The following is a 12682-nucleotide window of genomic DNA, read 5'->3' as shown; positions in this document are numbered from 1 at the left end:
CAAAGGAATGCTGAATTCCACTCTGAGTAGCAGAACATGGAAACTAATTCTCATGAATCAATAAGAGGCTGAAGAACTACTTTTGCAGTACCTACTCTTTGACAGAACATTCTAGACCCTTGTTTTAGCAGTAAAGCAAGTGAAAATATTCCTTTCTTCTTGTAGCATTCTCTCTTGTAGGAGACACAAGCAATAAATAAATAAAATATGTAATATTTCATAAGGTGAAAAGTAATCTGCAGAAAAGTTGAGTAGATATGGTGAACGGGTTTGCAGTTTAAAATAGGGAAGACCTCACTGAAAAAGAGACATTTGAGGGATGATCTAAAGGAGTTCAGTTCAGTCGCTCAGTCGTGTCCGACTCTTTGCGACCCCATGAATTGCAGCACGCCAGGCCTCTCTGTCCATCACCAACTCCCGGAGTCCACCCAAACCCATGTCCATTGAGTCGGTTATGCCATCCAACCATCTCATCCTCTGTCGTCCCCTAAAGGAGAGAAGGTACTAAATTTATGTAACTGTATGGGATAGTTAGTTACTCGCATTCTAGGCAGAAGATTTCCTGATATCTTTAAAACATGGCAAGGCAGCCAAAGTGGCCAGAGCAAGTAAGGCAGGGGAAAGTAGCAGAAAATGAAGTAAAGTGGAACACAGAGTGCAGTGTAGCATAAAGGCCACTGTAAGGATATTGGTTTGTTTGTTTGTTTTTGAGAAAAAAATTTATGTATTTTTTTTTTCTTTTTGAATTTCAACCCCCCAAATATTCCAGCAAAAAAAAAAAAAAAAATCAAGGGCGATTGGTTTGGGTCTCCTTCTGTGAGCTTCTGCTTCCAAGGAGGACAGTGGACTTGCCCACGCCCAGGCTACCACCAGCCCACGTCTCCCCTGCTCAGCCCAGGATGGGGAGATGGCAGAGCTGGTGGGCGAGCTGGGAGGTGGGCCGGGGGAGCAGTGCTTTGGGGTCAGGAGTTGGGCTGAGGCTGAGGCGTGGGGGCAAGCTGCCCAAGTGCAGTCACCTTTGCTCAGTGATGGAGCCTCGAAGCTTGGCCAGGGCTGAAGGAACTACACGGCTGTGTGTGAGGCGGGCGAGGCAGGTTGCTGTGGCCAGCGAGCTGGGAAAAGGCGGGGCTGGGCGCTGGCCCTCGCCCTCTAACTGATGATCTGCCCCGGCCGCCCATAGCCTGTCATGCCAGCCTGCGAGGCCCCTCTGTTGCTGCCCATCTGTAGGCCGATGACATGCTTGCCCTCCTGCAGCTGGCTCTCTGTGAATTCCCTCTTATGCTCCTGGGCTTTCTTCATAAACCAGTTGAGATCTCCACAGTAGTGTCCATCATTCTTGGTCACTGCCAAGCTGCCCAGGGCCATCAAGGTCCTCTGCACCACTGCCAGGTCTTTGCCTCAAAGAAGTCAACGGTCTGGAACATGTCAGTCTTGGTGACGCCATAATCCTCAGCTGCCTTCAGGAACTGAGCCACCTGCTCCATCTGCTTGAAGACCATGGAGGGCGGGTTCTCGGGAACCTTCACTGGCTTGGAGCCATCAGGATACAGGCTGTTGACCAGCTTGCTCAGAATCACGCCGTTCTTCAGCCAGACTTGGGAGCCCAGGCGCCCGCGGTCGGGGCGCCCTACATCGGGGCCGCACTGCATTACGATCCACTCCACCAGCCGCTCCTCCAGCTCCTCGTCATACTTCTCGATTTTTGATTGCACTTCCCGGCTCATGCCATAGGAAGGACCCTTGTTGGCCATGTTGGCGGGGAGAGGGGTTCCTCGGGGCTCTTGGGAAGGCGTGAGCTCTGTCTGGACTTGGACAGACCTGATTTTTTTTTTTTTTTTTAATATTGTCTTGCTTGCTTGCTTCACTGGGCCTTTGTTACTGCCTGTGAGCTTTCTCCAGTTGTGGCAAGAGGGGGACCAGCGGTGCGCAGGCTTCTCATTGTGGTGGCTTCTCTCGTTGTGGAGCATGGGCCCTAGGGCACGTGAGCTTCAGTTGTTGCAGCACATGGACTCAGTAGTTCTGGCACACGGGGCCTAGTTGCCCTGTGGCATGTGGGATCTTTCTTGACCAGGGATCAGCCTATGTCCCCTACATTGGCAAGTGGATTCCTAAGCACTGGAACACCAGGGAAGGCCAGGATATTGATTTGAGGGAAGTGGAGAGCCACGTGCAGTTTTGAGTCAAGGAGTGATATCTGATAAACATTTTGAGAGTATCATCCTAGCTACTGTTTTCCATACAGTATAGTGGGAAGACCAGAACAGACTTGTTGGCCAATCTAATATATTGAAAGACTCCTTGGGGTCATAGAAAGGCTCAAGAAGATCAGTTAAGAGTTGCGGTTATCTTAAGAGATGGTAGATAATATAAAGCATCAAGACAAAAAACTATCTGAAGAGGTTTCAGATCTCTCCCTTTGAATGGAAAATGGATTAATAAATAAGTATGCATGTCTACCAAAAAAAAGAGAGATGGTAGAGGTATACAGCAGGATGGAAGTGGTGATGGTTGTGATAATCTATTCAGTTCAGTTTAGTTGCTCAGTCCTGTCCAACTCTGTGACCCCACAGACTGCAGCACACCAGGCCTCCCTGTCCATTGCCAACTCCCGGAGTTTACTCAAACTCATGTCCATTGAGTCAGTGATGCCATCCAACCATTTCATCCTCTGTCATCCCTTCTCCTCCCACCTTCAATCTTTCCCAGCATCAGGGTCTTTTAAAATCAGTTAGATCTTCACATCAGGTGGCCAAAGTATTGGAGTTTCAGCTTCAGCATCAGTCCTTCCAATGAATACTCAGGACTGATTTCCTTTAGGATGGACTGATTGGATCTCCTTGCAGTCCAGGAGACTCTCAACAGTCTTCTCCAACATGACAGTTCAAAAGCCATCAATTCTTCAGTGCTCAGCTTTCTTTATAATCCAGTTCTCACATCCGTACATGACTACTGGGGAAACCATAGCTTTGACTAGATGGACCTTTGTTGGCAAAGTAATGTCTCTGCTTTTTAATATGCTGTCTAAGTTGGTTATAACTTTTCTTCCAAGGAGCAAGCACCTTTTAATTTCATGGCTGCAGTCACCACCTGCAGTGATTTTGGAGCCCAGAAAAATAAAGTCTGTCACTGTTTCCACTGTTTCCCCCATCTCTTTGCCATGAAGTGATGGGACCGGATGCCATGATCTTAGTTTTCTGAATGTTGAATTTCAAGCCAACTTTTTCACTCTCCTCTTTCACTTTCATCAAGAGGCTCTTTAGTTCTTTGCTTTCTGCCATAAAGGTGGTGTCATCTGCATATCTGAGGTTATGGATATTTCTCCTGGCAATCTTGATTCCAGTTTGTCCTTCATCCAGCCTAGCATTTCTCATTATGTGCTCTGCATAGAAGTTCAATAAGCAGGGTGACAATATACAGCCTTGATGTACTCCTTTCCTTGTTTGGAACCGATCTGTTGTTCCATGTCCAGTTCTAACTGTTGCTTCCTGACCTGCATATAGATTTCTCAAGAGACAGGTCAGGTGGTCTGGTATTCCCATCTCTTGAAGAATTTTCCACAGTTTGTTGTGGTCCACACAGTCAAAAACTTTGGCATAGTCAGTAAAGCAGAAGTAGGTATTTTTCTGGAACTCTGTTGCTTTTTTCGATGATCCAGTGGATGTTGGCAATTTGATCTCTGGTTCCTCTGCCTTTTCTAAATCCAGCTTGAACATCTGGAAGTTCATGGTTCAGGTACTTGTTGAAGCCTGGCTTGGAGAATTTTGAGCATTACTTTACTAGTGTGTGAGATGAGGGCAATTGTGCGGTAGTTTGAGCATTCTTTGGCATTGCCTTTCTTTGGGATTAGAATGAAAACTGACCTTTTCCAGTCCTGTGGCCACTGCTGAGTTTTCCTAAATTGCTGGCATATTGAGTATAGCACTTTCACAGCATCATCTTTCAGGATTTGAAATAGCTCAACTGGAATTCCATCATTTCCACTAGCTTTGTTAGTGGTGATGCTTCCTAAGGCACACTTGGCTTCGCATTCCAGGATGTCTGGATTTAGGTTGGTGATCACAGCATCCTGATTATCTGGGTCGTGAAGATCTTTTTTGTATAGTTCTTCTATGTATTCTTGCCAGCTCTTCTTAATATCTTCTGCTTCTGTTAGGTCCATAGCGTTTCTGTCCTTTATTGTGTCCATCTTTGCATGAAATGTTCCCTTGGTATCTCTAATTTTCTTGAAGACATCTCTAGACTTTCCCATTCTATTGTTTTCCTCTATTTCTTTGCATTGATCACTATTAAATGTAGAGTAATAGAATTGACTGATGAGTTGTGTGTAAGATGTAAGAGAGAAGAGCCAAAGATGATGCCAAAGTTTTGGTCATTGTGAATTAACACTATTGAGATGGGAAAGATATGGGAGAAGCAGTTTTGGGGGGATGATCAGAAGTTGAGTTTTGGACATATTAAATATGAGATGCTTATTAAAATACTGAAGTATAGCTCATATCATTACGTAGTTAGGTAGTTGATATTAGCTTACTTTAGGAGTCTGAAGTTAAGGAGAAGCATCTAGAGAAATAAATTTAGAAATAGTTCATATATAAGTGGTATTTAAAACCAGGAGGTAGGATGGGATCACCAAGGGAATGAATATAGATAGAAGAGAGAAGAGGTCTAAGAACTGATCTCTGAGGCTTTTCAACATCTAGAGATGGGAGTGGTGAATAGGATTTTAATGATTTTATTTATGTATGTATTTTGGCTGTGGTAGGTCTTCATTGCTGCATGGGTTTTTCTCTAGTTTTGACAGGTAGGGGCTACTCCCTAGTTGTGGTGCATGGGCCTCTTCTTGCTGGGCATGGGCTCTGAGGCATGCGTGCTTCAGGAGTTGTGGCTCAAGGGCTCAGTAGTTGCTGTTCTGCCTGTGGAGCAGAGGCTCAGCAGCTCTGGTGCGCTGGCTTAGTTGCTCCATGGCATGTGGGATCTTCCCAGACCAGAGGTTGAACTGGTGTTTCCTGCATTAGCAGGAGTATTGTTTACCAATGAGTCATCAGGAAAGCTCCCCAGAAAGACTTGAATGAGAGGAAGTGCAGCACGTTTATGTATTCCCCATCGGTGAATGATAGAAAAGTTGATTGTAGAGATAAGAGAGTGTCCTATAGGTCTGAAGGAGGCATTAGTGACCAGAACGACTGCAGACCAGGATTTCCCAGCGTTGACATTTATTGACATTTGGGGCCTGATAATTCTTTGTTTTAGGGGGCTTTCGTATGCTTTGTAGGATGTTTAGCAGCATCCCTGACCTCTACCCTCTAGATACCAGTAGCATCCCTTAGTTCTGACAACCATTGTCAAATACACCCAGAGGCCAAAGAAGGGCAGAATTGTCTCTAAGAACTACTGTTATAGGCTGATGATGGGGGCTTCAGAGCTGGAGTTGTTTTAGGGAAGAGGACAAGTGAAGAGCCTGGGAGTAACAAGGAAGACACCCAGCCCAATCCTGAATCCAGTAGTGTGAGATGTGTGACAAGTGAAAAAGAAGGTGATTGCTATCTAAGAAGGTGATTGCTGTCTAAGAGGAGAAGGCAATGGCACCCCACTTCAGTACTCTTGCCTGGAAAATCCCATGGATGGAGGAGCCTGGTAGGCTGCAGTCCATGGGGTCACGAAGAGTCAGACACAGCTTAGCGACTTCACTTTCAGACTTCACTTTCACTTTTCACTTTCATGCATTGGAGAAGGAAATGGCAACCCACTCCAGTATTCTTGCCTGGAGAATCCCAGGAAGGGCAGAGCCTGGTGGGCTGCCATCTATGGGGTCACACAGAGTCAGACACGACTGAAGCAACTCAGCAGCAGCAGCTATCTAAGAAGGCTACAGGGGATTGCCAGTTGTAGTTCAACTAGAACAAGAAAGTACAATGGAGGTTGAGAATCTGTGTTCAGAATAGGAGACTTTGCTGATGACTAAGTACAAGTTTTAGAGGGTAGAAGGAATGGTTTCAAGAATCCAGTAAGAATGAGAGATGGGATCTGAAAGGGGATAATATAAAGACCCAAATGGATTGATGGACATGATGAGATAGTTTTGATAGTCTCAAATTAGCTTTAATTGGTGGGACTCTGACTGCTGGGTGGGAGCAAAGGTCTTAGAGCATATAGTTCAGAGGTCACATATTCACTCCTGCCACTGGTGTGTGGAGGCTGTATAGAGCATTGAGATACCGGGATCCTTTCTAATACCTGAACTTGAAGCGTTCCTGGAGGAAATGAAAGTATGTGCTGCTATGAGTGAAGGAGATAAAATGTGTGTACAGGTAATTGCAATATAAAGGAATAAGCTGATTCCCCACTGTCAGTAGAGAACTTGAGAAACACAAGTTACAGCAGACGTTCCCCAAAACTAGGCAAGGCTAATACTGGTTTTGAGATTTTTTTGCTGTTCTAGAGTGAAATGCGAATAATAAAGAATATGAAATGAGTTTTTCTGACTGACCTTTATACTAGTTTTTTTTTTATTCTTTACATTTTATTACCCTTGTAATCCTTATGAGATAGAATATACTGTTAATAATTTTTATTTTCTACTCTTTGAGCTTAAAATATACTTTAAAAATACAAGATGGTAGAAGTGTATGATAGGGACTTGGGGGCTTTGTTCTGATCTTCACAGAATAAAAAGTTGGAAACCATGTATTTCCATGGAATTCAATTCAACAAATACTAAGTGCCTCCTCTGTACCAGACACTGTGCTGGTCACTGAGATATAAGGGGAACCAAGCGGGCATGATCCCTGCCTACATGGAGGTTAGAATAGATGGGTTCTAAATAACCTCCATGCAGCCCATTCCAATAGAATGGATTCCTGCAGACATTTGGGTTATTGGTATTTTTATTTTGTGTTTTAATAATAGAGAAGTGAACATCTCTAGTTAACTTTCTTTCTGAGGCTACATTCTCAGATTCCGTATTACCCTCTAAGGCATCTTTTCTCAGTAACATTATTAGAATAGGTCTTATGAAAATACTCTTTGAAAAAAATTGTTTATAATAATCTATACAATTTACATTGACTGAATCCTGTTCGTTAATTTTAATACAGTTTGTAGATGTGAAAAAACTACAACTGAGATAGCATACCCAATTGTAACCAAGACTTTTTACTGTTGTTGTTGTTGATGATTGTTAAAAACCACAGCTTATGAAGTTTCCTCCAAGCTTTTAAACTCCTTAATAGTTATACCCTCTACCTCCACAAGATGGAGTAAGAGTTCTAGATGGGAATTTGAAGTTTAACTTGAAATTGGAACTTGCTTTTTATATTAAATATTTTTGCCTGAAAATCCAGAACATTGGTAATATTTATGTATTGGACCCTGGAAACTACTGTGAAAATTCACACAGCTTCTCTGTGTGTCAGAGGATAATTGTTGTCATTTAATATGGGAAATAACACTCTTCTGATGAAAAACTTTGCAGTGAGCCTTTCCTTTATCAGGATATAAGAAGCAAAATTAGTAATTAGAATGTCATGATTCCTTTTTATTATGACTTGGTTGCGTGGCTATGGTTTTGATTGTTGAACTGCAATGAGTAGTTTTAGGCAAATGTAATGGACATTATTTCATCATATTGTCTTGTCCTTTAGTTGGTCTTTGTTTTTTTTCAAATCTTGGGTGCCCTTTTTTTTTGTACCTTTGGCCCTCCACTACTGACTCATTATTGAAAATATTAGATCAGAATTTATCCTAATATACATAAGGACTTTAGTAAAGTTTATTTTGTTCGTACCACTCAAGAAAAGAAAAGGAAGTCATTTCCAAGTTAATATATAATAAAAGGTTATTAGAAAAACATTTTAGAACCACTCATTTTCTTAAGCTTCATGACATTTCTGCATTTGGCTGATTGTATCTTTGTGGGGTACAATTTGACTTTATTTCTCTTTTCTCCAGTATTTCCTATAAACTGATAGATCTAGAGACTTAATTCCTTGCCAAAATAAAAGTTGCTTTTACTTTGCTTGGCTTTTTTTCTCATGTGGATATAATTCTCAGCTCTGCATAAATAGATGTTACATATGTTACCCAAATGTAATTTTTTAATATTAGCTCTGTCTGTTTCTCTTGGACTGCTTTAGCTTGTGAAAGAAAAAGAAGACCACTGAATACTTATCTGTGTTTTTAGCACTTCCCAGTGGAATTTCTTTCCTTTTTTTTTTTTCCCAGTGAGATTTATTTCTGTCTGCTGATTTGGCATACCATTGTCCAGTCTTCTAAGTCAGGAAAATATGAATATCAGTAGAAATAGATTAGATTCTGCCGTGTTAAAACTAATTCTGTTGTCTTTTATTTGTGTATAAATGTTCAGTTTCTTTAACATGATTGAGTACAGCACAGAATATTCTAATTTCCCAGTTTTCAAGACTAAAATTACTTTTCCTTATTTGCCTGGCTATTATTGCGAATAATGGGAATGTTCTGCCACTATTATTTGTCAAAACTCTTAACTTCTTTTATTCTTTTATCGTTTTGTGTTTTGAGTATTCCATCAATATTTTGGTGCAATAATACGCTCTCCTATTTTTAGAGCACTGATTTTTCTAACAGATTTCTTTGATTTTGAATGAGCCATGTCATCCCCATGGAAATAGTACTTCACTAGAAATTCTAGTTCATAAGGCTTAGCTGTTCAGAAATGTTTCTCTTCTTCATTATCTTTGTTTTGTTACATAACTTTTAAAAACAAAGGTTCTTCTCAGATGTAGCTGTTAACATCTATTTATTGTGCTTCTTCCTATATGGATGATTTGTTGTGCAAAGTTGAGGTTAATATATGGATTGAGAAAAGGAATTAAATAGGGTTATATTGTGTTATGTTTATCCTATGATAATTTAGGGAGTCTATAGGAAAGGCATAATACTAACAAGTTGAAATATAATATAGTATACTGTTCTTTGTCAATAGGCTTATTACTTACTCTACTAACAGTTAGGCATCTATATATTTCACTCACTGGTTTTTTATGTAATGGGGAAAATGGCTAGGAAGTAAGCTACTGTAACAAATTTATTCATGAAAGTTATAAGGTATGGTCTAAGGATATAAACACAGTATTAATGACCTTTTTCTATCAAGAGGAAATTAAATCGTACTGACTGTATTTAATTTGCTAAGACCTAGAAGCTTAATCATTAAGCACTTATATCTTAGAATTAAGATGATTTTATCACAGTCATGGTAGATAATTTCTCCATATGAATTCTTTTGCTTAGCATTCATTTACTCACTTATTGACGTCCGTGTTTTCTCTAGTTCTCTATTCCTCAGAGTAGAGTTGAACCGTAAAACATTGCTATTACATGAAGGAAATAAAAAGATAACTTCATTAATTTTGTATGTTTGTTTTTTGAGAAGGGGGAAAAGATCAAACCTCAAGTAAGTAAAATTATGTCTACACAGTAAAGCTTAGCAACCACTAGTCTGACTAGCTCTTAGAATTTATGTGAAAGGGAATACTATTATTGTTGGAACTTCTGTTGTAATTTTTTTTTAATGCAGTTCATCAAGTAACAGATCAGGCTATTAATATCCTGTAAGAGTTTAAAAATTACATTTAATATTATGTTTGTTGTTGGAAACAATTCAGCATCAAGAGACCGGGTCAAATAAATATAGCCAAATATTCAACTACTATGTAGACATGATAAAAATAAGATAGATGTACATATTCAGAGAAGAGCTCTAAATAACATTATTAATTGAGAAAAGTGAAATACTAAGTATGTATAATGTAATCTCATTCTTGACAACTTAAGGGATATTTGTTTACTGACATGTGCAAAAATATTGTACTAGTAGGATACACAAGAACCTTAACATGATTTTATGTATTTTTTGAATTGTAATCATATGCATCTACTGCTTAGTTGAAATAGGTAAACAATTAAAAGTACCTTTATGTAATAAAACATTGTAAGAATATCTTTTAAATTTCAGAATCTGTATTTTGTCCTTGGAAATAGTAGATAAGGCAGCAATAATCTGTGTTATTTTTCTTGTTGTAGGAAATGTTCTTAAACTCAGAAAACTGTTACTTAAAACAGGATTACTCTTTCCTAGGATTTCCACTTGAACAGAGTTAACTTGGAAGAGTCTTCAGGACTGGAGAATTCTCCAGCTGGCGCTAGACCAAAGAGAAAAAACAAGAAGTCTTACGATTTAACTCCAGTTGATAAATTTTGGCAGAAACATAAAGGAAGGTAAATAAGAAAAACATTGATAAGTAAAACATTCACCCCCTAAAAAAATGCAAAAATGTCACCTGACTTAATGAATTTGATTAAAAAAAAATCAAAACTGGTCACAGTGGTTCATCTACGCAGTGAATAAGAACTGTAAATTAAATAGTCTAAGGAGCTGTGTCTTTATTGCTTACTTTCCTAGTTCTTATGTTGTTTTTGTTTTGTGAGGACCACTTCCCTTTAAAATAAGTCCATTCCTATGATTTTGTAGATTTTATATGTAGTCTTTCTAAATTTCATTTCTGTCCCCATTGACCCTCTGTAGCACTATTTCTGCCTTTTATTAAGATTGGTTTTGGCGATAGGGAAACATCAAGGTGTGATTTACCCTTTTTGTTCCATGCTTGCCTTCAGACAAACCCAATTTTGGCTATCTGTGGAGAAAATACTTAAGCCTGAAAACCAGTCTTATTCAGAGTACATTAGGAATAATAGGTGAAAAAATTGTAGCAATTTGCCATTTGTTTTATTATAGGCAGGTATACAGATCCCATGTGTTGCTGCTGCTGCTAAGTCGCTTCAGTCGTGTCCGACTCTGTGCGACCCATAGACAGCAGCCCACCAGGCTGCACCGTCCCTGGAATCCTCTAGGCAAGAACACTGGAGGGGGTGCCATTTCCTTCTCCAGTGCATGCAAGTGAAAAGTGAAAGTGAAGTCGCTCAGTCGTGTCCGACTCTTGGTGACCCCATGGACTGCAGCCTACCAGGCTCCTCCATCCATGGGATTTTCCAGGCAAGAGTACTGGAGTGGGATGCCATTGCTATGACCCCTTAATTGAGGGTATTTCATGAGTTCAGTAACTGCTGTGTAAGTTATCTAGTGGTATTATGGCTAGAGGAATCATTCTAAACAAACAGGAAAATCATTCCTCTGAGAGAAAAAGAATGTTGCTCATCAACAATTATGTGAAATACAATGTTATTTATTATAATTTGGACTGTTTCAACTGCTACAGTATATATAGTAGCATCTGTCTATCCATCTCTATATATCTGTGTCCTTGATACTGCTTTCTTTTTGGTCTTACTTATGTTTAAAGAGAAATAGGATGTAGACTTGGTTCAACATAATTGGGGTTTTTTTGTATGTTTTATTTCTTTTTATTTATACCTTTTTTTTTTAACACTGGAAAATCATATTGCTATAACAAATAGTTTTAGTGTGTCTGCAGTGAAAAGTCACTGTCTTTCCCTCTCTCTGACTAATGCAGTTTTGGGTACTATTGCAATTTTCTTTATTTTATGTGGTTTTCTTCTCTTTGAAATCCCATTGTCTACATTTCCTTTTAGAATAGTAAAGTACAAGAATTTACATTATTTATCAAGGATGCAAGATATTTTAAAGTTAACTTTAAAGTTCATATTCACTAATAGACAAACAAAAGCTTTAAAATTGTTTTCCGATTTAAGGAAAACAATTTTATTCACATATGGAAATTTTGAATATTTTCCTTAGACCATATGTTTAGGAACAGTCTAAGAGCATGAACTTTGAATAGTATGAACTGTAATTTTTTGTTAGGTAGACATAGCCCTCACCTTGAATATCATGCAGTGATAGTAATACGGGTACAGACACTGGGAGACAGCACAGAGTTAAAACAAGTGACCTAAATCTCGCTAGGGTTCATTTTCCTCATCGGTAAAATGTGGGATGATAATTCTATTGTCCTATTTCAGAAGGTGGTTATGAAGATTGACATAATATAAAGAAGTAACTTGCCCCAGTGATCCAGCTTTCATTGGTAAAACCAGAATAAAAACCAGTTCTGGCAGATTCCAAAGTCCCTGGTCTTAACTGTCAATACTGTGTATTTACCCTACAAAACTGTGGTCAGAATTAAATGAGACAATAGAGACATACTCTTAGCATAGTATTTGGCATATAGTAGTAGTAGCAGAAGTAGTAGTAGTAGTGTTAGTCGCTCAGTGCTGTCTGATTCTTTGTGACCCCTCAGACTGTAGCCTGCCAGGTTCCTCTGTCCATGGGATTCTCCAGGCAAGAAGACTGGAGTGGGTAGCCATTCCCTTCTCCAGAGGATCTTCCCAACCCAGGGGTCGAACCCAGGTCTCCTGCAGTGCAGGCAGATTCTTTACCGTCTGAGCTACAGAGAAGTCACTTAACTTCCTTGGCATAGAGTAATCCCTCAGTAAATGCAGGCAGTTATCATTGTCTGTCAGCCCTGAGACCTAAAGGTACTAGAAATTTTAAGGATCAGCCAGAACATTTTACCTGCTCGCTGCTATCTTTTGCCAACAGACTCCTTTGGACCTCAGTTAGGGCTTGCATTTGTCGTGTAAAACTGGACTGTGTTCCTCACATTCATTTCAGATTTTGTCATTTCTGTGCTGATCATTAATGAAGTGTTAAGTGTCAGAGTGGAGA

General features: G+C 39.7%; 1 protein-coding gene and 1 pseudogene across 6 annotated transcripts in view; one reads left to right on the top strand and one right to left on the bottom strand.

Annotated features, from left to right (window-relative positions):
* Positions 1 to 12682, top strand: part of SCFD1 (sec1 family domain containing 1) — a 111461-nt gene that overhangs the window by 30159 nt on the left and 68620 nt on the right. For all 5 annotated transcript variants that reach the window (XM_081548053.1, XM_081548051.1, XM_081548049.1 and 2 more), the window contains one exon: positions 10115 to 10254. In XM_081548053.1, coding sequence (XP_081404179.1) covers positions 10115 to 10254 — 140 coding nt within the window. The remainder of the gene's footprint in view (positions 1 to 10114; positions 10255 to 12682) is intronic.
* On the bottom strand, positions 1058 to 5481 carry LOC145528874 (transgelin pseudogene; annotated as a pseudogene). The gene has a single exon (XR_014070752.1). The product of XR_014070752.1 is annotated as a transgelin pseudogene (transcript).

The sequence above is a fragment of the Giraffa tippelskirchi genome, chromosome 12 (genome assembly GCF_054371585.1).
Source record: "Giraffa tippelskirchi isolate mGirTip1 chromosome 12, T2T-mGirTip1v1.2.pri, whole genome shotgun sequence".
In the NCBI taxonomy this organism is placed as follows: Eukaryota; Metazoa; Chordata; class Mammalia; order Artiodactyla; family Giraffidae; genus Giraffa; species Giraffa tippelskirchi.
Note: the sequence above shows the minus strand (reverse complement) of the source record. Positions and strands in the feature narration are given on the sequence as shown.